The sequence below is a fragment of the Gorilla gorilla genome, chromosome 21 (assembly GCF_029281585.2).
Source record: "Gorilla gorilla gorilla isolate KB3781 chromosome 21, NHGRI_mGorGor1-v2.1_pri, whole genome shotgun sequence".
Lineage (NCBI taxonomy): Eukaryota > Metazoa > Chordata > Mammalia > Primates > Hominidae > Gorilla > Gorilla gorilla.
The window spans coordinates 53,307,607-53,333,285 of NC_073245.2; the positions used below are offsets into that span (position 1 = coordinate 53,307,607).

At 38.8% G+C, this 25,679-nt stretch overlaps 1 protein-coding gene across 1 annotated transcript in view; it reads left to right on the forward strand.

The window, feature by feature from the left end:
- Positions 1-25,679, forward strand: part of TOP1 (DNA topoisomerase I) — a 95,961-nt gene that overhangs the window by 53,786 nt on the left and 16,496 nt on the right. The window contains exons 8-13 of the mRNA XM_004062154.4: positions 1,910-2,016; positions 10,207-10,322; positions 14,991-15,112; positions 15,983-16,105; positions 17,802-17,989; positions 18,955-19,099. Coding sequence (XP_004062202.1) covers positions 1,910-2,016; positions 10,207-10,322; positions 14,991-15,112; positions 15,983-16,105; positions 17,802-17,989; positions 18,955-19,099 — 801 coding nt within the window. The remainder of the gene's footprint in view (positions 1-1,909; positions 2,017-10,206; positions 10,323-14,990; positions 15,113-15,982; positions 16,106-17,801; positions 17,990-18,954; positions 19,100-25,679) is intronic.

Below are 25,679 nucleotides of genomic sequence, written 5' to 3' on the forward strand. Positions count from 1 at the left end.
GAGGGAGAAGAAAGGTCTTTAATGAAATCATATGAAGACCATTAGTGAGTGAGTTGAGCCATAGAGAGATGATCAGGTCCTGAATTTAGAAGGTTGCAGTTTTTTTGACAACTAGTCTATTCTTGGCCGAAGTTCAAATTAATAAGCACTAATTCAAGGAATTGAGAGTGAAATGTTAAGTAGTGATTATGGTAGCCAATCACTCCACTTGCATATACCAAATCAGTACAGACTAGTCAGTAAAGGAATATAAAACTTGAGTTCTCCAAGTGTTTTTTTTCTTTTATGTTTATATTGCATTTATGCAAAAATAATACTCTGAGTTTGTTAAACCATTGGGAAAAAAGAACAGTTGACTTCATTTGTTATTATTCTATTTAGCAGCCCTGCCACATAGGGGGAAAAATGCTGGCTGAAAGACTGAATTAATACAGTCTTACTATGGCAGGGACCCCAGATGGCAGAATCTGTCATTAAACCTCACTCGCCAACTATGGTTTTTTTTGTTTTTTGTTTTTTTCTCTTGTTTTTGAGAATTGTTCTGAGGTCTCTTAGTGACTGACACCCCAATTTGAGGCTTGAAAACATACAATGTAGCCAGTAGTTTCCTGATGGGACCAGCTGGATGCCTGCTCAGAAGCTGTTTAGAGTATCTTCACTGAAAAACATTTCCCTTTCCTGTGGTGTGTTTCACCCTAAATAGTAAACATTATCTGAATTAATGTGATCCTGTAGTACCTTCTCCCAAACATACCCACATATTTATATTCTCCGTGCCTGTTTTAAAATATGGATGGTACTGTAAGCTTTCCTCTTTTTTCTATTCCTATCTTGATTGCCATCCTATTATGAGGATCTAAAATGTTTATTCCAGTTATTCCCATAAGTCACATTCTGTTATTTTTCTCATAAAGTTAGGCTCTTATCATAGTTAATAACAGCTATATGACCTTGATCAAGTGACAAAATATGTTTCAAAGTCCTTGATTGTAACTGGAAGTGGTTAAATGAACCCATCCGTACACTTTCCAGCTGTGCCACTCTTTAATTGATTTTAGGATGGTTCAAAACCACCTTTCATTGCTATATAAAACTTGTTGAATAAAGACTGAATAAGTAGTTAAATTATGTTGAATAGGCAGGACAAAGGAAAATATTCTTCAAAAGAGTTCAGATTCTGAGTGGGATCTTCACTTGTTGAATATTACATTTTTGTTTGGGTTTTGTGTGTCTGTTTTGAGATTCATCTCCTGTATTGGTGAATTGTGCCTGTTTAGGTTTGATGCCCTTTTATTGTGTCACTGTGATCAGCTCATTTACATTCAGAGTTCAAAGAAGAGCCATAAAGAAATACCACCATAGGAATTGGTGTCATTTTAGAACCTATCAAATACTTGCTTACTGCATCATGACTTTGTGTATACAAGCAGCAGCGATAGTACTATACTCCACTAAATCAACTGGGAATTTTCTTTCATCCTGAATACTAAATATCTAATGCAAAGCCTCGTCTAGCCGTTATTTGATTGTACTGGAAGAGGTTTAAAGATGAGTAGGATTAAACATAAGTGAGGAAAATACACTCGGATTACTCTCTAGAGCAGTACTTTTCCAAACTCCTTTGAGGTTTAAAAAAAAAAAAAAAAAACAGTTTCCCAGTCTCTTCCCCTGCAGAGTGTTTTTTAACTACTTTCTCAAGTAGTTGTTTGTCAGGAAATTTTAGGAAATACTGCTCTAGAACAGAGCACCAGTACATTGTTATTCATCTGTCAAATGAGAGGAGTACTAAGATCTTCTTTAGTTCTAATACTCTATGATTACAATTTTTCTTCCTCATGGCTCCCAAAAACTGCCTCCAGAAGTGTGATCAGTCTTTATTTAAGTGCTTTCTCACCATGTTTCTTTGTAGGATGGTAAATTGAAAAAACCCAAGAATAAAGATAAAGATAAAAAAGTTCCTGAGCCAGATAACAAGAAAAAGAAGCCGAAGAAAGAAGAGGAACAGAAGTGGAAATGGTAACATCTCAGCACTGGGTTAAAATGCCACCTTTTTTATTGCATATCCTTACGAAGCAAGAGTATTGAGTTATTAAAATTAATATCCTGATATTTGGGGGGAAATACTTTAAACAATTTCTCTAGAGTAACTTTCTGAAGTAAGTTTTCCAACTTCTAGTGAAATCATTAACTGGTTCTAAATCTATTGGATCTCAAACTGGTTTCCACCACTGTGAACAGAATGGACTGTAGAAGCAGACCTATGTATAGGTGGGAATTTAGCATACGAAGAGAGTACAGATGCATTTAAAACCATAGGGAAAGGATAGATTATTATGTAAGTCGTGTTGGGAAAACTGCCTGTTAAACAACAGAAGAAACCTCAACAAGAAAACGTGGGTGAATATTTTTATAATTATGCAGTAGTGAAGATCCTTTGAAGCAAGATATAACCAGAGCCATAAGGAAAGGTGTTTTACATTTGATACATCAAAGTTCAATTTATGGCAGGTGGACACCTTCATGCCATTTAAAAAAAAATAAAAACTCAAGGCAAAATATTTGCAATACAAAGGGCTGATATTCCTAATATGAAAAAAAGCTCTTTTAAAACAAATATGAAAGGAATGATCTAATCAGAATGTGAGGAACAGTCAGTTTAGTAAAATAAATAGTTAATAAACATCTAAAAATGTGATCAACTTCATAAGTAATCAAAGATGCAAAAAAAATGATAAATCTTTTTGTTTAATGCCTCTCAGATTGGGAAAGATTAATAAGTGAAAATATCTAGAGTTGCAAATGTAAGAAAACAGGCATTCGCCTTCCCTATAGGAGTGAAAATTCAGTCTTTATGAAGGACAGTTTAATCATAGCTGGTTGCTCTTGAGAAGTGTATTTAGGTGGAGAACTTTTCTACTTTTGCTGTTTAGAATCTTGAAATAAACATGTTTTTAACAAATACTTATTTCTGTTAACATGTTCTATTTAACTACTATACCAGCAGTACATGATTTTGTGTTTATGATGAAAAAACTCAAATGATTGACAGATTTAATAGAATAAAAATCAAAGTCACCTTTACCTGTCTTCTCCCATTCTCATTTTCCTTTCCAGCTTTCCAGCTTTGAGGTAATCACTGTTCATAATTTGATGTATAGCCTTCCAAACCTGTTTATGTGCCTTTATGGCTTTTGTAATTTAGAACTTTCATGTCCACAGCACCTCTGAGGAAAGGGAGAAAGCGCACTGACCAGGAAGGTGGCAGAGAAAAGGAGAGCCACAGTGGCAGAAATGTGGCCACACGGTGGCCAGCTATGTGATTGGCATGTTGCTATGGCATCGTGGGCTTAAATGGGAAGTATAGAAAAGGAATATCACAGAGCAGAGCAACCCTGCCTCTTTCTAGAGGTCAGAGTCAGAAAGTAAAAGAAGGCCAGGCACGGTGGCTCATATCTGTAATCCCAGCACTTTGGGAGGCCAAGGCTGGTGGATCACCTGAGGTCAGGAGTTCGAGACCAACCTGGCCAACATGGCGAAACCTCATCTCGGCTAAAAATAGAAAAATTAGCCGGGTGTGGTGGCACGCACCTGTAGTCCCAGCTACTTGGGAAGCTGAGGCAGGAGAATCACTTGCATCTGGGAGGCGGAGGTTGCAGTGAGCTGAGATCACGCCACCGCACTCCAGCCTGGGCGACAGAGCGAGACTCTGTCTCTCAAAAAAAAAAAATTAAAAAAAAAAAAAAAAAAAAGCACAGTGGCTCGTGCCTATAATCCCAGCACTTTGAGAGGCCGAGGTGGGCGGATCACAAGGCCAGGAGTTTGAGACCAGCCTGGCCAACATGGCGAAACCTCATCTCTGCTAAAATTACAAAAATTAGCCGGGCGTGGTGGTGCGCACCTGTAGTCCCAGCTACTTGGGAAGCTGAGGCAGGAGAATTGCTTGAACCTAGGAGGTGGAGGTTGCAGTGAGCTGAGATTGCACCACTGCACTCCAGCCTGGGCAACAAAGCAAGTCTCTGTCTCAAAAAAAAAAAAGAAAAGAAAAAAAAACCCACATGGGTTTATTTTCCTCATTTTTATTTCACTTTTCTTAAGAACTAATACATTTTCAGTGATCTTGACCTTTAAGAAAATGATTTTTAGAAATTAAGTGATTGTGTAAATTAGAGGTTATTATTGGGAGTTAAGAGAATGGTAGGTTAGTAATTCATCAGTCAGGGTTCTGTGGTAGGTACTCAATAAATGCTTGTTAAATGAACAAATACATTTCCTTATCAGGAGCTCCCTGCTGTCTCCCCTTTACTTTGGAGCTTTGGCTCTTTTTGGGATCCAGGCAAGTGCGCTAGGTCCAGCCTTGTATGTGTAGAATTAGGTGCCCTTGAGGGGTTTAGGAGCCTAATTTTGCTTTTGTGGTTGAAATCCTTATCAGTGTTGCCACACATTCACTCTGACAGACCATGACTTTTGGTTTTTATTCTTATTTTGGGTTAAAGGGGAACTGGCTAGTCTTTAACTAAAGTTGTTTTTTGAGGAATGAGCAGACTTTGCTACAGCTTCTAACGCATGCATTTCTCTAGTGTGATGGTTAAACCTTGCACATTCTTTTCAAGCACAGTGCTTGAATGGCACACTGAGTTTTTGGTGTTGAAAATATGAATGAAGAGCCTCTTAACTGATAGCTAGAGGCTGTGTATCACACTCTGAAGTTAGTTATCCAGTCCTCAGTGACTGCCACTGATGACCTAGTCAGGGAGTTAAATGGCAGATACCCTTATTTTTACTATTCCTTATGCTATCCCACTAAAAGAAGTACACACTTTACAAGCTTGACAAATTTGCAGATCTTTTTCTTCCCTCGTAAGTCCGCAGACCTGTTTGTCTTTACCAGAAAAAAACACTTACTCTGATCTTTATCTCCCTCCTTTGGTAATTGTTCAGTTGGAAAAGGTCCAGGTCCCTCAGGGTTTCTTTGCTATATCACGTTATCTCCATAGAAACATTGTTATAAGTGGTGGCAGTGTGCTTGGGTTCATACATGAAATCCTGTTTATCCCAGATGTCCTGATTTTTAGCTGAACAGGGTTTCAGCACTGTTGGGTTAATTAAGTACACTTTTGTGTCAGGGCTGACCTGGGAATATAAGTTGCCAGTTAATTCTCAACAGATGATTCTTCATAAAGAATTACCTGGCGAGTTTATTGCAGGTGTTAGGTGTGACTTTAAATGGAGTTTTGAATCTCTTAGCAAAGGTAAAATGCTGTGATGAGTCAGGACTATAATGTTGTAAGGAATTAGTGTTGCAAGACCAAGACTCATAAATATATGGTCAATGATGGTGGTAAGAAATTTATGGAATATGGATTATTGACATTTTGCTCAAACCAGAAAAACTTCCCTTAATTTCAAGGATTAGCATTCAGAAGCTACAGCATCTGACCTTTATTTCTAAATTTAAAAAAATTAAATATGAGTTTTATAGCATAGTGTGAAGTGCTTGTTAACTGCAAGGGAACTTGATATCAAACAGCACATGGAGTTTACTTTCCTGTCTTTATATTTCTAGCACTTTTCCACCTTTCCCCCTTCAAGCAAATTTTATTATTAAATTGGTACTTGATTATTCAAGTCAAGCTGCCAAAGGGAAGCCATTTCGATGTCTAAGTACGTTTTTGTTTGTTTATTTGTTTTTAAATTGGGGGGGGCGGATATATGCACTCATGGGGAGGCTAAAAGGACAGAACTGTTTGCTTTTATTTGTATAATAATAGCTGTCAGCCCAGTCACATGAGCTTACTGAAACAGATGTTCTGTCTTTCTGTTTAAACTGAAGTTTAGTGTTGTGATTTGCTGAATATCTTAATTTGCTTAAATGGTAAAGAAGTTGCTGTGGGTCTTCAAGATACACATGTTGAAATAGGAATTGTAAAAACAGTTTGGAGTCTTGATTTAAAAACACTGTAGGGCCGGGCGTGGTGGCTCACGCCTGTAATCCCAGCACTTTGGAAGGCCGAAGCGGGCAGATCACGAGGTCAGTAGATCGAGACCATCCTGGCTAACATGGTGAAACCCTGTCTCTGCTAAAAATACAAAAACAAAATTAGCTGGGCGTGGTGGCGGGCACCTGTAGTCCCCAGGTACTCAGGAGGCTGAGGCGCGAGAATGGTGTGAACCCTGGAGGTGGAGCTTGCAGTGAGCGGAGATCACGCGACTGCACTCCAGCCTTGGCGACAGAGTGAGACTCTGTCTCAATAAATAAATAAATAAATAAAAACACTGTAGTCGATGAGAAGAATGGTGCCAAAGTCCCAGGATAAGGGAAAGGATGGCGTTCGGAATCTCCTCACGGTTACTCTGTGACTGCTGCAGACAGGCTCCTTGCAGATGCTCTCATACACCTACATATATATATATTTTCTCTATTTGGAGAGTAATAGACTCTAGGATTGGGTGGTTTCCTGCATTGAGATCTTTCTATTAATATATCAATGACTCTGCCAATTTCATATCTGAAAAAGTGGTAGGTTAGTTATAGAAGATCTTTAATGTTCCTTTGAGGTCTAAGATTCTGTTAAATATTTTTGTTTAAATTGTGTAAAATACATATGACATAACATTTATCATCTTAACCATTTTTAAGTGTACAATTCGGTGGCATTAAGTACATTCATATTGTTGTGCACCATCACCATCTCCAGAACTCTACATCTTGCAAAACTGAAACTCTGTAGTTATTAACAATTCCCCACTTCTCTGTTGCCCCAGTTCTTTTTTTTGAGACAGAGTCTCGCTCTGTCACCCAGGTTGGAGTGCAGTGGTGCGATCTCAGTTCACTGCAACCTTCACCTCCTGGGTTCAAGCAATTCTCCTGCCTCAGCCTCCCAAGTAGCTGGGATTACAGGCTCCCACCACCATTCCCACTAATTTGTTATATTTTTGGTAGAGACGGGGTTTCGCCATGTTGGCCAGGCTGGTCTCAAACTCCAGACCTCAGGTGATCTGCCCGCCTTGGCATCCCAAAGTGCTGGGATTACAGGCGTGAGCCACCATGCCCAGCCTATTCCCCCAGTTCTTGGTAAGCACCATTCTACTTTCTGTCTCTATGAATTTGACTACTTTAGGTACCTTGTATTAATAGTCATACAGTATTTGTCCTTTGTGACTGACTTATTTCACTTAACAGAATGTCAGCGCTCGTCCATATTGTAGCATGTTTCAGAATTTTCTGACTTTTAAAGGCTAAATAATATTCCATTGTTTGTCCTGCATTTTGTTTATTCATTCATCTTTTGATGGACATGGGTTATTTCTGCCTTTGGCTGTTGCAGATAGTGCTGCTGTGAAACATTCGTGTACAAGTATTTGTTTGAATATTGGGTATATTCCTGGGAATGGAATTGCTGGGTCATGTGGCATTTCTGTGCTTAACTTTTTGAGGAACTGCCATACTATCTTTTCCACACTGGCTGCACCTTTTTACGTTCCTACCAGGACCACACGAGGGTGCTAGCTTCCCTACACCTTCACCAACACTTGTTATTTTTTGTTTTATTGCCATCCTTATGAGTATGAGTGGTATCTCATTGTGGTTTTGATTGGTATTTTCCTAATGATTATTGATGTTGCATATTTTTTCAGGTGCTTATTGGCCACTTGTATATCTTCTTTAGAAAAATGACCATTCAAGTTCTTTGCCCCACCCCCACGTTTTTTGTTTTGTTTTTGAGATGGAGTCTTGTTGTGTCGCCCAGGCTGGAGTGCAGTGGCGCAATCTTGGCTCACTGCAACATCTGCCTCCCAGGTTCAAGTGATTCTCATGCCTCAGCCTCCTGAGTAGCTGAGATTACAGGCGTGCACCACCACGCCTGGCTAATTTTTTGAATTTTTAATAGATACAGAGTTTTGCCATGTTGGCCAGGCTGGTCTCGAACTCCTGACCTCAAGTGATCCCTCCGCCCGCCTTGGCCTCCCAAAGTATTGGGATTACAGGCATGAGCCACTGCGCCCAGCCCCTATTTTTAATTTTATCTTTTTTTCCCCTCCACCTTAAGACTGAGACTTTGCCCATTTTTTAAATTGGGTTGTTTATTGAGATGTAGGAGCTGTTTATATATTTTGTATGTTAACCCTTTATCAGAAACATGATTTACAAATATTTTCTCCTATTCTGTGAGTTGTCTTTCACTCTCTTGAAGTGTCCTTTGATGCACAGAAGTTTTTAAGTTCAGTGAAGTTCAGTTTATTTATTTATTATTGAGACAGCCTGTTGCCCAGGCTGGAGTGCAGTCGTGTGATCTCGGCTCACTACAACCTTCACCTCCCAGGTTCAAACGATTCTTGTGTCTCAGTCTCCTGAGTAGCTGGGATTACAGGCGTATGCCCCCATGCCTGGATAATTTTTGTATTTTTAGTAGAGACGGGGGTCTCGCCATGTTGGCCAGGTTGGTCTCGAACTCTTGTCCTCAAGTGATCCGCCCATCCCAGCCTCCCAAAGTGCGGAGATTACAGGTGTGAGGTACTCTGCCCAGCTGCAATTCATTTATTCTTTTTGTTACCTGTGTTTTACGTGTCATATCCAATAAATCACTGTCAAATCCAATATTGTGAAGCTTTTCCCCTATGTTGTCTTCTAAGAGTTTTATATTTTTGCTCTTATATTTAGGTCTTTGATCCATTTTGAATTAATTTTTGTGTATAATGTAAAGACCCAGTTTGATTATTTTGCCAACACTATTGTTGAAAAGACTGTTCTTTCTCCATTGAATGGTCTTAAGCATCCTTGTTGTAAATCATTTGACCATATACGTTGACTTTGGTTTTATAGTAATACCATTGTTACAATATGGTTTGATACATGTAATTTTTATTTGATGTTTCTGAACTTTGTTTAAAATATTGGACTTGTTCCATGGCTGAATGATTGATAATAAAATAATAAATAAAATATTGGACTTGGAAAGTAAATATGAGGGTAGTAAGTTAGTTATCTATTCGAGTGAAAGAAACTTGAGGCATATCAGCCAGTTGCAATTTGTGAGCCTGAGTTGGATCCTGGTCTATAAAATAAATTTAGATAAAATAGGGAAGTTTTTAATATGGACTGGGAATTAGAATTATACTAGGAGATTATTTTGTTAGATGTGATAATAGTTTTGTGGTTATGTGGAAGAATATTATTTTTATAGAGATACTTGCTGAAATATTTAGTGGTGAAGTATCAAATCTGCAACCAACTTTGAAAATGGTTCAGCCAAAATAGGAAATGTAGCAAATTATTAACCTTTTTTTTTTTTTTTTTTTTTTTTTTTTTTTGAGATAGAGTCTCACTCTGTTGCCCAGGCTGGAGTGCACTGGCACAATCTTGGCTCACTGCAACCTCTGCCTCCTGGGTTCAAGCAATTCTCGTGCCTCAGCCTCCTGAGCAGCTGGGACTACAGGTGCGCGCCACCATGCCCGGCTAATTTTTGTATTTTTAGTAGAGACGGAGTTTCACCACATTGCCCAGGCTCCTGACCTGGATCACGACCTCCTGACCTCGTGATCTGCCCGCCTCAGCCTCCCAAAGTGCTGGGATTACAGGCGTATATGGTGTTTATTGTATTACTCATTTTTTTCTTATGTTCGACCATTTTAAAAATACATTTTCAAAAAGTTGTTCCCACTGAGCTTTAGATTCACTTATCAGTGTTTGCTAGATAGTTCCAGGTAATGCATAAGTACCTTAAACTCAACATGCCCCAGTTAAGCTATCATTTCCTAGTCGTCTTCCTTTATGTCCTTTCTCATAGGGTTGTTTTCCCCTCTACCTTCCATCTGACATCACCACTCTGAGGAGGCCTTTTCCTTACAAACAATGTAAACAATCCCTCTGTCATGTATGCCATTGTGGTAAAACAACTATTTACATTTTCAAGTCCCTCACTTGTTGCTGAGCTCCTTCATTGTTGATCTCTTCTGTCCAGTATTCTTAAACTGAGCTGTTGAAATGTATTTTCCTTTATTCACCACAGTATTTCATCTTATTTGTGAGTGTTGGCTTTTTCAAAATGAGAGACACTGGTTCTTTTGATCCAGGCCTTGAATGTGAGGCCCAGAAGTCATTCCAGAGCACTAATCAGTTGAGCGGATAATTATTTGGCATTTAATCAGTGATGATCCCCATGTTAGACAAGGCGATCACTAAATGAGGCTGTGCTTTGTCTTTTAAAGGTGGGAAGAAGAGCGCTATCCTGAAGGCATCAAGTGGAAATTCCTAGAACATAAAGGTCCAGTATTTGCCCCACCATATGAGCCTCTTCCAGAGAATGTCAAGTTTTATTATGATGGTGAGTTGTTTCAAGGTTCTTGATTCTTGGCCAAGAAAAGAAATCTGCTTCTATTTAGGGATAGAAAACAAGGAAGGATCCTATGTAATAGATAATCCTTTTTATTTCATTTTGTTTTATTGCCATGCAATTTTGAGGAAGGGGCATCAGGTGTTAACTCTTAAAGGCTCATTTGCTGCTGAAAAAGTGCCATGAAAAAGGGGCTATTCATGTCTTCCCTACATAGTCCAAAAAAGGTTTGTCAACATGGCTCACAGCGTGTGGTCCACAAGCTGAAGGTTTTGATCTGAACTTCATTTCTAGGGAGCAACTCTTCACAAGAGTTATTAGAAAAGCCTCACTTGAATGGTAGTATTTTATGTTAGCAATATAACAATGCAATCAGACAAGCTGCTCATCACTAGAAACAGTACTAGTATATGGTTGAGGATTAATAGTTTGCCATCCATCTCTAGATAGGGCTGGTAGGCATCTGTCACCTATTCTGTGTAGCATAACACTATGCCTTTGATATATGTGCAGTCAAGTCTGATGAGCTGCTTTAAAGAAATGCCCTGCCTGGGTCTCTTAGAACCCTCAGAATTGTCCCTTATCTGTCATTGGTATTTGTATCCTTGGGTTTGAAGGATTTGAGGGTAGCCTTTGACATGCCTCCTGTTGGCAGTGTAGCAGTGTGTAGATGGTAATAACTGATTTTCTTCATTCCATGAGTTTTATCCAGAAATGGTTAGAGCATTGTTCCTCATACCCTTATGTGCTTCTGACTCACCAAAGTGGATCTGAGCCCATTTAACAGTTGTGGGGTGGGCTTCTTTTCCCTTTCCCCACTGTCCCTCTTCTTCTTTCCCCTTTCCCAACCATCCTTCCCTCTTCTGTCCCCTTTCCCGACAGTCCCTCTTCTCCTTTCCCCAGCATTCCTCTTCCACCTCCACTTGTCTTACCACCATCTTTTGGCCACTGTTATTTCACCACCCCATTTCTCCACCATTTTTCCCACCCTCAACCCCCCACTGTTTTCTTCTCACCCATCCCACCGCCCCCACTGAAAAGAAAAAGTTCTGGGGTGGGATTGAGTACTTCTGAACCAAGTGGTCTGCTGACCAAACTTTGAGAAACGCTGGGCAGGATAACTGCTGAAAAGCATCAGTGGTGAACACTCAGGCATTCTGGTGCATCTCTCTTCCCACCAGTAGTGGCCTTAGGTCCACCAATGCTTGTAGGCCTAGGTAGTAGTTTACACTAAAGGGCTGGGTCTGCAACTGAAGAAAGTGCCAAACTTGGCAAGCTGAAATTTGTTTTTTAAAATGCCATATTTATTAGCCAAGTGTGGTGGTGCACGCCTGTAGTCCCAGCTACTCGGGAGGCTAAGGTGGGAGGATCGCTTGAGTCCAGGAGGCAGAGGTTGCAGTGAGCCTAGATCATGCCACTCCCCTCCAGCCTGTGTGACAGAGTGAGACCCTGTCTCAAAAAATAAAATAATAAATAAATAAAACATATTTATTGAATGTATTTGTGTTCAGACACCAAGACCCAGCACTGGATAGTACAGCGGATAGTACTACTGACTTAGACCCTGATCTTGGGGAGTTTGCAGCCTAACAGGACTCCATAATCTCAGAGGCAAATGCTTATGTTACGTAAACATTTTGACCTGTTGACCAGAGAGCCTAAGACAGTTCTTTCAGCCCTCACGCTGGTCATTCCTGGAGACTCTTAACTATAACTCAAAGCCAAAACTCCTAATTAAGAGAAAGGGCCTAGAACCTTGAAGAGCACCATCTCAAAGCGTAGGTATTCCGTAGGCCTGGTCTGGACTTACCAAGAGCTTTAGGATGCTCAGCTGGTAAAGCTTCACTTTGAAGTTCAAAGTGTTGGGAGGGAAAGCTAGATTCCCTAGTCCTGTGGTTTCTCTTCCTTTTCAAGATAGGAAGCAGAGGCCTGGTCTAGTTCACAGGTTGCCATAGTCGTTTCCTCCCATTCTTGCCCAGTCCTCCTTTACAGGATCCTGCTTTAGGGCTCCAGCATTTTCTCAGTTGGTCCTCTGCTGGGATTTCTTCTCTTTGATTGTGTGAACTCTTACTCTGCAGTAAGTCAAGAAGTCATATTTGACTTTACTTCAAACTGATACAGTAAGTGCTGCCTACTCTCTGGGGAGGAGAATTCTTAGACTCCTTTAGAACTTGCCAGGGAGGTGGGGCATGGGCTAGCTGAAGCAGTGAATTACTGCCTTCTCTGAGGACCTTCAGTTTACAGCTTTGACTCAGCAGTTTCCTTTTCCTGGAGCTCAGCCTTTTCCACAAAGTGTTAACATTGCCAGGAACCTTCCAGTCATCCTCCCACTACTCTGATGCAGGGAGCCGTCATTTCATCTTTTGACAGCTCATCTAAAATAGGAGGAGTCACAGTTGCTTCTCCCTCTATTAGGACAGAATTCAGTAAAACAGCCCAAAATCTCATTTTTTTAAAATTTATTTTTATATTTATTTATTTGAGACAGTCACACTCTGTCACCCAGGCTGGAGTGCAGTGGCACAATCTTGGCTCACTGCAGCCTCCACCTCTACGGTTCAAACGATTCTCATGCCTCAGCCTCCCAAGTAGCTGAAATTACAAGCACGTGCCACCACACCTAATTTTTGTATTTTTAATAGAGACGGGTTTTTACCATGTTGGTCAAGCTGGTCTGGAACTCCTGACCTGAAGTGATCCTTGCACCGCCTCCTAAAGTGCTGGGATTACAGATGTGAACCACCACGCTCAGCCACATTTTTTTTTAAACGGTGTTAACATTTATTTTATACCAAACATACTTGAAAACAGTTTACATTTTTTTCTTGCCATTTTATTTCATTTATTTTATTCCTAGTGACTTAATGTTTTCCTTTATATTGGAAACATGTTACAGTTTTCTAAAGAAGTTCAGGGAATCTTTTAATACACAGCCTATCTTCCCCAAAGTGTCTTTCTTCCAAAGCAGAAGCTTGGGGGTTGATGGGGGCAGCTGCGCCACCTGTTGGCCTTTTAAGTTAATGGCGTCCAAAGTGGGTTCTTTCTATTATAACTGTTTCAATATTGTGCTACAGTTCTCTACACCCCTGCAAGTCAGATTGCATATCATTATGAGATAAGATGTCTTCTGAGTTTCGAAATAAATGGATTTCTGGTTAAATTTTAGTTTTCTATAAAGAATGTGGGCAGCCTTGGTGAATTATTAATACCTGTGTAATAGTAAGGTGGTGGAATTATAGTTAACCTCATTTTAAGTATAGCCAAATGCTCTTAGTATAGCATGGATTGGTTCGAGGTGACGTTGTAAAGTTGGATTTTTAAGAAAGAATGGAAATTGGCACTAAGAGTACTGTCAAAAGCATTCTGTTTGAAAAGTGGATTAAATTCCCAAGTACTTTTCTTTCATTGCTTTATTAACTAAATCAGGTATATAAAACCCATAGGCCCTATTTAGATTTTCTTTACCAGTTAGCGGCTTTCATTGTGAAACATCTGAGTCCCTTTAGACAGCTTTTTGTTTATTTGAGACAGAGTCTCAGTCTGTTGCCCAGGCTGAAGTGCAGTGGTGCGATCTTGGCTCACTGCAACCCCTGCCTCCTGGGTTCAAGCGATTCTCATGCCTCAGCCTCCTGAGTAGCTGGAGTTACAGGCTCCCACCACCACACCCGGCTAATTTTTTATATTTTTAGTAGAGATGGGGTTTCGCCGTGTTGGCCAGGCTGATCTGGAACTCCTGACCTCAAGTGATCTGCCTGCCTCAGCCTCCCAAAGTGCTGGGATTACAGGCATGAGCCACTGCTCCCAGCCCCTTTAGACAGCTTTTACATAAACAATTGGATACACCAGGAACCCCCGTCATCCCTTGTGCTGTGGATGCATCCTGGTTCCCTGAAAGAGGCAGCATCATGGTACTCATGTTCCAGAGCAGTGCGTCGCAAACTCTAGTGTGCATCCAAGTCTTGTTAAAAATGCAATTTCTGTATAGGATTCAGTAGGTCTAGGAGGGGGCCTGGGATTCTGCATTTCTAAACTCCCACATGATGCCAATGCTGCTGGTCTATGAACCACTTGTTGAATAGCAAAGTTCTAGAAGAAGGTCTTATTAGGCTTTTCATATGGGAAATCTGGGCTTGCCTAGTATGGATATATATTTTTTTATTCATATTCCACCCACCTAACTTTGAAGAAGAAAGATGCCTATTTCTTTTCCCCACAATTCCTTTCTTCCACTCCCTGCCCTATCCCTTCCTCCCCTTCTTGAACAGAGGCTGCTTAGCTTAGCAGTGGCAGGAGTCCCTCTGAGGATTTGATTTTTAAAAACCATTGAAGAGGTGTAAAGGACCCTGCTTGCTGAAAGGAAAAGGAAGAGTGACTGGGCCTCCCCCAGGTCATCCCTGTCCTGAGCAGGCACCTGGGAACAATTAACTGGCATAGTCTCCAGAGAATGACCCAGGTAAATATATGCTAAAGAGAAGGAGAATTTGTACAAGTAGATATAAATCAGTATGTTGTCTTTGTTGTTGTTGCTACTATGTGTCACCAGACCTTTATATACCATAAGAAGGCAAACCATTATTAAAGAGAATTCGCTAGCCCTGGGTATTTATACTTAGAACATGAATACTATACCTCACTTTTTGGAACCACTTTTTTCTCTAGGTAAAGTCATGAAGCTGAGCCCCAAAGCAGAGGAAGTAGCTACGTTCTTTGCAAAAATGCTCGACCATGAATATACTACCAAGGAAATATTTAGGAAAAATTTCTTTAAAGACTGGAGAAAGGTACTGTAGCCCATGTGTTAATATCCCAGTACCTTGCAAAACAATCAAGTACTAAGTAATAAATTATCATTTTGCAAAACATTTCCTGATGTAAAATTTGAGTTTTATGGATTTTGTTGTATTTAAACTTGCGTATTTTTTGTCTTCATTTACTATATTATGTAGGGTTTCTGTCCAACAAGAGTACTTGTATATCTTTGCTATTGGTTCTCATGTGATGGCAGGTAGGGGGTTATCAGATTAGGCCAAACAGAAAACCTCAACTCCAGTTGCGCACAGGAAAGTTTGTCGCTGCAGGACTGCACCATGTCTGCTGTTGCAAAGAGAAATGTTAATCTGATGTCCCTCTCCCTGTTAATTCTTGCTCATTTATTTTAGGTACTTTCTACTCTTGAAACCACATATACTATATTTGCCTAGGTGATTTTTTAAAATCTCATTATTCTCAATTTGGATAATGTGGACAGAGGCAGCAGTAAAGTTTACTTCCTGAACTAGCTCAGAAAAAGCAGACTTAATAAATGAATAGAATAGGGGTAATGTTTCCAAGAGAGAATCAGTATGGGATTTCAAACTCGTATTCATAATGCCTGGGGGCTGTGTGCCACGGAGTCTAAGAAACCACATAAGAATTCATTTTTTTCCATGATAAGTCATTTTAAAACATTTTAATATTAGTAAGTACATATTTTATAATAAAGTAATACAACTGTATTGTTTTGTTTTTTCAAAATTCATTAATTGAGATTGGCTACTTACAGAAACCTTTGACTGAAAAAATGGTGCTTGGGTGTATTTGCAAAGAAACCCAAGGACTTACTAGTGTATTTTCGTTGTTTTTCTTTCATCTCCCCGTTTTCTTTTGACTAGGAAATGACTAATGAAGAGAAGAATATTATCACCAACCTAAGCAAATGTGATTTTACCCAGATGAGCCAGTATTTCAAAGCCCAGACGGAAGCTCGGAAACAGATGAGCAAGGAAGAGAAACTGGTACTACAGAATTTATTAAACCTCTGGAGAATTTTGGAATTGTGATTGGTTCATTTAACTTTCTTCTTGGTTCTTATGACACAACATTAACATCAGTAATTTCACATCATTCTGTGCTAAAGACTTAGAATTCTCAAAGTCTAAATTTTCTTAAAGGTTTTAGTTAGACTGAAAATTGTGAACAAGTACTTTGCTCAGTAGCTCTGTACAGGAATCTTGGTGCTTCAGTGACCTAAAAACCAGTCAGTAACTCCAGCCAATAATATAGTAATTAAGGATGGGGAGACCTGTCCCACAGTGGCTACTGGATATTAAGGATTTAAGACAGATGAAATCATATTGGCCATGTACCTCCCTGCTCTTTGATCTATTTTACTCTGGAATCTTGTGATGCTCATCCATCTCCATCTTCTAGCCTTGGCCATCCTCATTACTGAAGGATCTTTCTGGTATCCAGCTGGGATGTCATTTTTCTTCTACAGGCTGCCTGTTTTTGTAAAAAAAAAAAAAAAAAAGTTTATTGGAAACAGCTGCCTCTACTTGTCTACATATTATCTATGGCTGTGTTTATGCAACAATGACAGAGATGAGTAGTTGCAAAAGAGACTGTGTGGCACTCAAGCCTAAAATATTTTCTATCTAGAAAAAGTTGTCAGCCCCTGAACTAAAGGACAGGCTAGAATTTCATTTTTTCCAATCGGAAGTCCAGAAGTTAAGGATTTTAAGGAATTCTTTGCACTTCAAATTCCTGTAGTTTCAGTATTTTAAAGGACTTGCGTGTTTACGTAATTCAGACCATTGTATTTATATAACTCATTGTTTCATGGTACTTATTTGGTCACTAGTTTAAAAATTAATGCATTACTATAAGAATGTTAATTGCATCAGACTTTGTGTCTCAGGTAAATCTTATCCTCAATATTCCAAGTTAGTGAAATTTAGTATATTATTTACTTCAGGGGCATTTTGAAACTTAAAAGATCACTTTGGAGCTTTGTTCTTAGAATATTGATCCAAAGATAGATTTTATAAACATCCCCTTGTCAGAGCCTCTGCCAAGGACACCTGCTGCCAGCAAGGTCTGAATCTGTTCCCACCCACAAGGCAGCACAACTTAGTTAAACTGAATCAATAAGTATATAAACGCAAAGAGTCAATAGAGGGTAAGGAGGCTCAAAATCTCCCCCACCATCCCTCACCTTTTTGGAGCAAGGATCATAGTATAGAGTGTATATACCTGTATACCTACAAAAAAATTAGTGACAGATCTGTCTGGGCTTAAAAACCCATGTTTTTAAGCTGTTTAACTGCTGTTTAATTAAATGGCTTGAGCTATTCTTTTATGAGGCTCTATCAGAGACTCTTCTCCATTTCCTGTTTTGATAGTACTCAGTAAAACAGTATGAATTTTTAAAGTACATTTAAAAACACCCAAATAACATTTACAAACATCCTTTAAGACACAAGAATCAGTTTTGAATCTAGCTGAAATCAATCCTTATAGGCAGATCTTTTTGCGGAATTTTATGATATTTAAGTTTGAGAAAACCACTAGAGGTTTTCCTTTATTTGAATTTATTTTTTAGTGATTTTCAGACTTTCCTCTACCTTGACTTAGTCTCCCACAAGAGATAAAATGCATTAGTAGAGAACAGCAATCTGAATCTATTTTGAGTACTTTCTTGCTGTCTTCCAGAAAATCAAAGAGGAGAATGAAAAATTACTGAAAGAATATGGATTCTGTATTATGGATAACCACAAAGAGAGGATTGCTAACTTCAAGATAGAGCCTCCTGGACTTTTCCGTGGCCGCGGCAACCACCCCAAGATGGGCATGCTGAAGAGACGAATCATGCCCGAGGATATAATCATCAACTGTAGCAAGTGAGCTCGCACTTCATCCTATGGGCCGAAAAGGGGGTGGAGGGCGTCCTTTATTGTACTTGGGAATATTTCCCAGGTTACACAGGACTGTTTGGGAAGGGAGATACTTAAGAGCAGGACAGTATTTCATGCGTAGGTCTCCAGATGTTTTTGAGGTACAGTTGTCTCCCCTCATCCACAGGGGATATGTTCCAAGATCCCCAGTGGATGCCTGCATCTTCGACCCAGTTGCTGTCACTTGGAACACATTTCTGTTGATGTCTTCCACCCCCAAATTTAATGTCTTTTCCATCTTTATTAAGTACTTATCACATAGAGTAGCTATAACTTTTGCAGTGTGAGGCACAACAGCAAAACTAGCATGACTTTCTTTTTCCTTCTTCACAATTTCACAGATGGAAGATTAATTCTTATCTTAGATCTTAGCAACTTCAGTATACAGTTTTTTTTATTAAGTCGATAATTTCCACCTTTTCATTTAAAGCACTCTGTGCAGCTTCTGTATGGCATATCCAAATTGCCAACATCACTACTTTCACACTTTGGGGCCTTTATTAAGTAAAAGAAGGATTACTTGAACACAAGCAATGTAAAACCATTAAAGTCAACCTGATAAATAAGGCAGCTACTAGGTTACCCATGGGCAAGTGACGTATACAGCATGGTATGTTGTATATATGGTTCACGCATCCCAGGTGGGACTACAAGAGATTTCATCATGCTCCTCAGAATGATGTGCAATTTAAAACTTACAAAATGTTTATTTCTGGAATTTTGTATTGAATATTTTCGGATGACAGTTGACTGAGGGTAAGTAAAACCATGCATAAGGTGGGACTACTGTATTGACTGTTAAGAAGGAAACTTGGAAAATTATGCTCAGCAGATAGGTCCACTTGGGGTCATGAAAGGTGAAATTATTCCTCACATCTTATTTCACTATCCTCGTGCTCTGTTATTTCCAGAGATGCCAAGGTTCCTTCTCCTCCTCCAGGACATAAGTGGAAAGAAGTCCGGCATGATAACAAGGTTACTTGGCTGGTTTCCTGGACAGAGAACATCCAAGGTTCCATTAAATACATCATGCTTAACCCTAGTTCACGAATCAAGGTAAGGGGATAGTTGAGAGCTGCACTGGTTCATGGTGCTGATAACCTTTTTTTGTTCAAATGTAACGTTCTCGTCCTCTAGAATCACTTTGACAAATTAAAAATCCTCCCCATTGAAAGAAGGCAAGTACTTTCATGGTTAGCATTATGGTGATCTTCCTACAGTGCCTCCATTTTTTTGGTCACATTGTAATCTTATTTATTAGTTCACAAATATTTACTGAAATCCCAAATGTGCCCCACACAGTATACATTTGGTGCTAGGAATTATGTTGGTAAACAAGATAGACGTAGGCCCTGCCTTCATGTTGCTTAACGTCCAGTGGTCAGAATGTGTTGAAGTATGGTGGTTGTATATTGGCCTCTGCAGATGTCTTCTACTTCCTCACCTCTCTTGGCTATGAGAAGGGAATGTAATTTCTGTATATCCTGAAACAAGTTGTAAAATCTAATGTCTTACATACTTCTGGCTTCCTGCAGTCTCATCTGGGTAGGTTCACCAGGGCCAAATGAAATGTGTGTGAAAGCACATCATAAAACTATGTTACATACCTATGCATTGTTATTTATTGATAGTGTTATTGCAAGGAGATAACTGCCCTGGGGGGAAATCAGTTTTTGTTTGCCAGATAGCTATGTATATCTAGCTTTGGAGAGTCCCACGAACTTCTTCCCTCCAACATACTATGAAATACAAACCTAACAGAGACAAAAACACAGTCAAGGAATTAGTTCTATGTAGACTGTTACTGTTTTATGTGCAGGAGACCTGGGACTAAAGACCTTCTTGATCCTCGTTCATAGGTTATAACATCTGTTAAAATGTGAAAGCCACAGCTGAAAAGGCTATGTGAATAGGCAAGACTAAACTGTACATTTTCTGGCTTGTAGCCCTGTGTTCTTCTGTATATCACTACTTTTCTAATGAAAAATACCTGTTTATATATTTTCTCCAATTATAAAATATACTTTTCTGGCTGGGTGTGGTGGCTCAAGCCTGTAATCCCAGCACTTTGGGAGGCCGAGATGGGCGGATCACTTGAGGTCAGGAGTTCGAGACCAGCCTGGACAACATGGTGAAACCCTGTCTCTACTAAAAATACAAAAATTAGCCGGGCGTGGTAGTGGGTGCCTGTAATCCCATCTACTTGGGAGGCGGAGGCAGGAGAATCACTTGAACCTGGGAGGCAGAGGTCGCAGTGAGCCGAGATCATGCCACTGCACTCCAGCCTGGGCAAGAGACTTAGACTCTGTCTCAAATAAATAAATAAATACATAAATAAAAATAAAATGTGTTTTCGTAGTTTAGATAAGTACAAAAATCAGAAAGCGAACACTTATGTTGAGCAGACTAGTCATTTAAAGAAACATGTATTCCTCTTCTGAAGTATCGCAAAGCTGTATATATGGCTACAAAAGCAGAAAAATAATAGTTTTAGCCCTTAAGGAACTTATAGGCTGGTGGGCAAATCAGGTAAGAATTCAGTTGTATTAGAAGAAAGATAAAAGTAAAATGCATTAGATAAACAGAGGAGTTATTTGCAGCACCTTAGAGATCAACAATAACTTTATGAAGAAAAGTAGGTTATGGTTGGGTCTTAAAAGTAGTATTTCAAACAAGAGAGAACTGTGTCGTGGACAAAGGGGAGGGTGGTAAGCAGAGTATGTTGAGGATAGGGGTTGAGAAAAGGTGTGATAAAAAGAATTATCAAGTGGTGACAGTTGCACAACATTGTGGATGTACTACTAAATGTCACTAGTGGTAAATGGTATCAATGCGTATTTTACCACAACTTAAAAATGATCAAAATAACAGAGTTACTATTAAAAACATTTGCACATAAGTTAACATTTGGATCTTTTAAGCATACCGCGCGTACATATACTAATGCCACCATTTATAGATGAGTAAATTTAGTCTCTGGGAGGCCCAAAAATTTGCCCAAGATTCAGTGGCTAGTAACTCTAACTTAGATCTTCTTAGAATGTAACTTAGATCTTCAGTCTCTGCATGCTTTCCTGTGACATCCACTGCTAAATGTGGCCAGCTTTAAATGCCATGTTAAAGACACTGAGCCCTTAAAGGACTTTGAACAGTGGAGTGTCTTGAACATAGCTTCACTTCAGCAAGATTTACAGGCATTATATGTAAATCACATCAGTAAATATAAACTGTTATAAATGCTGCAAAGGAAAAAGTACAGGGTGCCATCTGAGAGTATACCAGGGTACCTGATCCAGCCTCTGGGGTTCAGGGATGGCCTTTCTGAAGAGGTAACATTTAAAGGATAATGTAAAGAAAAAATTTTTTTAAATTAGTACCTGAAGATCTGGCTGGCCTCACTATATAGCTTCCTCTCCTGCCTCTTTCTTCCCTCAGAACGACCAAGCTCTTGCTCACCTCTGGGATTTCAAAAGGCTACTTTATTTTCTCTATTAGAAACACCCATTCTCCTATTCTTTCCAGGGATACAATCCTATTCATCCTGTAAATCTCATCTTAAATGTTAACTCTTCAGAAAGGCCATCCCTGAATCCTAGAGGCTGGATCAGGTACCCTGGTATACTCTCAGATGGCACCCTGTACTTTTCCTTTGCAGCATTTACAGCAGTGTAAATCTACTGGTGTGATTTACATATAATGCCTGTAAATCTTGCTGAAATGAAGCTATGTTCAAGACAACTCCACTGTTCAAAGTCCTTTAAGGGCTCAGTGTCTTTAACATGGCATTTAAAGCTGGCCACATTTAGCAGTGGATGTCACAGGAGAGCATGAGGAGCATACACTCTGAGAAGATTTAAGAGTTACTAGTTATTGGATCTTGGGCAAGTTTTAGGGCCTTTAAGTTTAAAAGGAAGCCACCAACCTGGGATTTAAAGAGGGAAATGACACCAGATTTGTATTTTGGAAACTCATTACATAATTGATCATTCTGACTGCTGCTCTGTGGAGACTGGACTGGACACAAACAAGAAGTAGAGAGATCAATGGGAGGCTGTTGCATACTCCAGGCAAGAAACAGCGATGACTTAAGACAAATGATGGCAATGGGGATGGAGAGAGGTGACAGATACATAATGTATGCTGAGTACTTGTACAGGTAAGGATTAGAGTTAATTAATTGTTGGAGCCTCTCTGAGGGCTGAGATCCTTGTTAGATAGACCAGGTGAAATGCCTCAAGAGCAGAGAGCCAGTCAATTTTATTCCAGACAATATCCAGCTAACTGCTATACACAATAGACATTTGTGCAAGTTTCTGGATGATGATCATGGTAGTGAACCTAAAAGTCACCCAGAGTTAGACTCTGAACCTTATGCTCAGGAGAAAGTGCCTGACTTGAACTGCAATGGGATCCCAATAGGAGTCATTAAAGGCCTGGAAAAGTGGTGCCATTAGGAGAAAAAGAAATGATTTCTTGAGCTTGCTCTCAGTTCTCTTTTAGGCTGTCTTGTACTCAGCAGAATAGTGAGATCTTCAAAGGTTGGGGTTTGATAGTGCCTTGAATAATTTTTAACTTTATATTGCCAGCGGAAGAAGCATTCTCTTTTTAGATTTAAAAAAAGTAGATACAAATATTAGGGGTTTTATTTTTAGTGAAATATTTCAAACATACAGGAATAGATAATTATGTAATGAACACTCGTATGTCCACCATCTGGCTTTGTAAAATCTTAAAATTATGTCTTATGTGCTCAATTGTTTTATTTCATAAAAAATACTGATAAACATAGCTGAAGCCACTTGTATACCATTCACCTTCTTCCCTGTAGATTACTATGAACTCGGTCTTTTTATTCTCATACATATTTTTTGTATTTTTACAGTATATTCATGTGTTCATAAACAATATGTAATTTTACAATATGTAACACACTAGTAACATACTAATTTAAAACTAAAACTTGTTTTTAGTTTACAATATGTTGTAAACTATTGTAAGCTAAAGACATATTGTACAACCTATTGTAAAATAAAAACAAGTTTTAGTTTTAAATTAGGTATGTTACTGGGATCATTCTGCAACTTGTTTATTCCTCTCCAGCTTTGATTTTGTGGTTTTATTATCTTAACCTACACTTTTAATTAATCCATTTTATTTGTTACATGGTATTCTATTATATCATAAAAACTTATCTATTCTGTTGGTTTCTGTTGTTGGTCTTTTGAGACCATGTCTTCGCTCTGTCGCCCAGGCTGGAGTACAGTGGCGTGATCTTGGCTCACTGTGACCTCTGCCTCCCGGATTCAAGTGGTTTTGGTGCCTCAGCCTCCTGAGTAGCTGGGATTATAGGTGTGTGCCACCATGCCCAGCTAATTTTTGTATTTTTAATAGAGACGGGATTTCACCATGTTGGCCAGGCTGGTCGTGAACTGACCTCAAGTGATCTGCTCACCTCAGCCGCACAAAGTGCTGGGATTACAGGTGTGAGCCACCATACCCTGCCTCTGTTCTCTTGTTAAGAGGCATTTAGCATTGTTATACAGTCTCTTGCCCTCATAAACAGTGCTGGAAGAAACACATGTTTCTTGTGTATATGGATGAAAATTTGTTTTATACATTATTAGATATTTCCAAATTGTTCTCTTAAGTACTTCAATTTACATCATTACTCTCCTCCTCCCTCCCCTCCCACCCCCACCCACAACAGTATTCCTCTTTTTCCATATCCTTGCTAATGTTTCTAAAGTTTTGCTTTTTACATTTGGGTCTTAGATCCACTAGAATGTATTTTTGCATATGGGATGAAGTTGAAACCTAATATATTTTCCAAATGAGTAAACTGTTGTCACAGAACTATTTAGTTGTATTACCTCCTCTCTTGTATATCAGATATATCTACATATATGTCAGACTGTTTCTGGGCTGTCTGTCCTCTTTAATTAGTTCGTGTATCTGTTTCTGCATCAGTAGCATACTGTCTTAACTACTGTAGCTTTATAAAGTCTATTGAGTAGGACAAGTTTGTTTCATTCTTCAAAATTGCTTTGGCTATTCTTGGCCCTCTGCTGTTTCATATTAACTTTCAGATAAACTTGTCAAATTCTAATGAAAACTGTTGATAAACTTGTTGATTAACAAATTCTAATAAAAACTGTTGAGATTTTTATTGGAATTGCAATACATTTATAGATTAATGGAGAAAGATATTGACAATACAATTGAGTTTCCAATTCACGAACATGTTATACCTCTCCATTAATTCATGTCTTTTGAATGTATCCACCAATATGGTTTTGTAATTTTCTTCATAAAGGTTTTACATTTAAAAAATTTTTATTTTTAAGTGATCTTATAGTTTTTATTGCTAATGTGAATGAGATTTTTTTCCATTATGTTTCTGTTGGTTATTCCTGAAGTGGTAATGCTTATAATTTTGGGGTGTTGGTCTTGTATCCGGCAGCAGATACAAGAGGTGCTCAGAGTTGTTCAGGGTTGCTGAACTCTTAGTTCTAAAAGTGTCTGTCATTTGGGGTTTCTATGTAGATAATTTAATTATCTATAAAAACAGTTCATTTTCAGTTCATATATTTCATATTTCTTTAAGTTTTAATTTTTATTTTTAAACACAATTATCCATAAAACCCTAACCCTTTCCCTAGTCAACAGCAGTCACAGCCAAATGTTTTATTAATTGCTATACTCAGTGTTTCTTGTATCTCATACCTTCTGGGGTTTCTTGTCTTGTTGAAATACACCCTTTAATGTTTCTTTAGTGAAGACCCAACAGTGGCACTCACTCACCTTTGTTTACCTGAAAATTTCTTTATTTTCATCTTAATTCATAGTCTGTCTTTTCTCCAGTCAAGAAAGTGTCTTATAGGGAAGATTCTGGTTTCACTATGCTGTATCCAGGGATATATATGTATTTATAGATAGACTTTTAATCTGAGGACTAATGTATTTTATCCTACAGTATTACCAATCATTATTTCTTCCATAACTTCTAGACCATTCCTTTTGTACTTCTTTTTTAGAGTCCTATTAGATGAGTGTTGACACTTTTCAATCTAGACATCTTTTTTAAACTATATTTTCATACTCTTTGTCTCTTTAGGTCTGATTTTTTAAGTTCAGGGGAATACTTCATTTTGGGTGAGTTGTAGCACTCACTTCCAATTCAGTAATTCTAATTAATCTAAAATTTATTCCATCTATAATTTATTCCAAATACCACTTTTTGTTTTCAAAATTTCTAATTTTATGTCTGATGTTGTTTCATTTTTGTTTTATAATTTCATGTTCTTTCTAGATTTTACATCTTTTTATGCATACTAAACATACTCACTTGAAAGTCTTTGTAAGATTGTTCTATAAAATGTTACCTGAAGTGAATTCATGTGCTAACTACTGTTGGCAGTTTTTCTGAGCCATTTTCCTTGTGTCTTTTGAAATTTCTGTTTGTAAGCCCTTTTAACTGGGAGGTGTTTTTTGCTTATGTATTGTTCTCTTTTCTTCCCCTTCTTCTCCTTCTCTGTTCATTACTTTTTGTCTTGGAGGGAGTCTCTTAGCCCAGCTCAGCCCAAGCTAATAAGGCCCCTGACTTCAGGTCCCCCCTTCTTGCATGGAGCAAGAAATG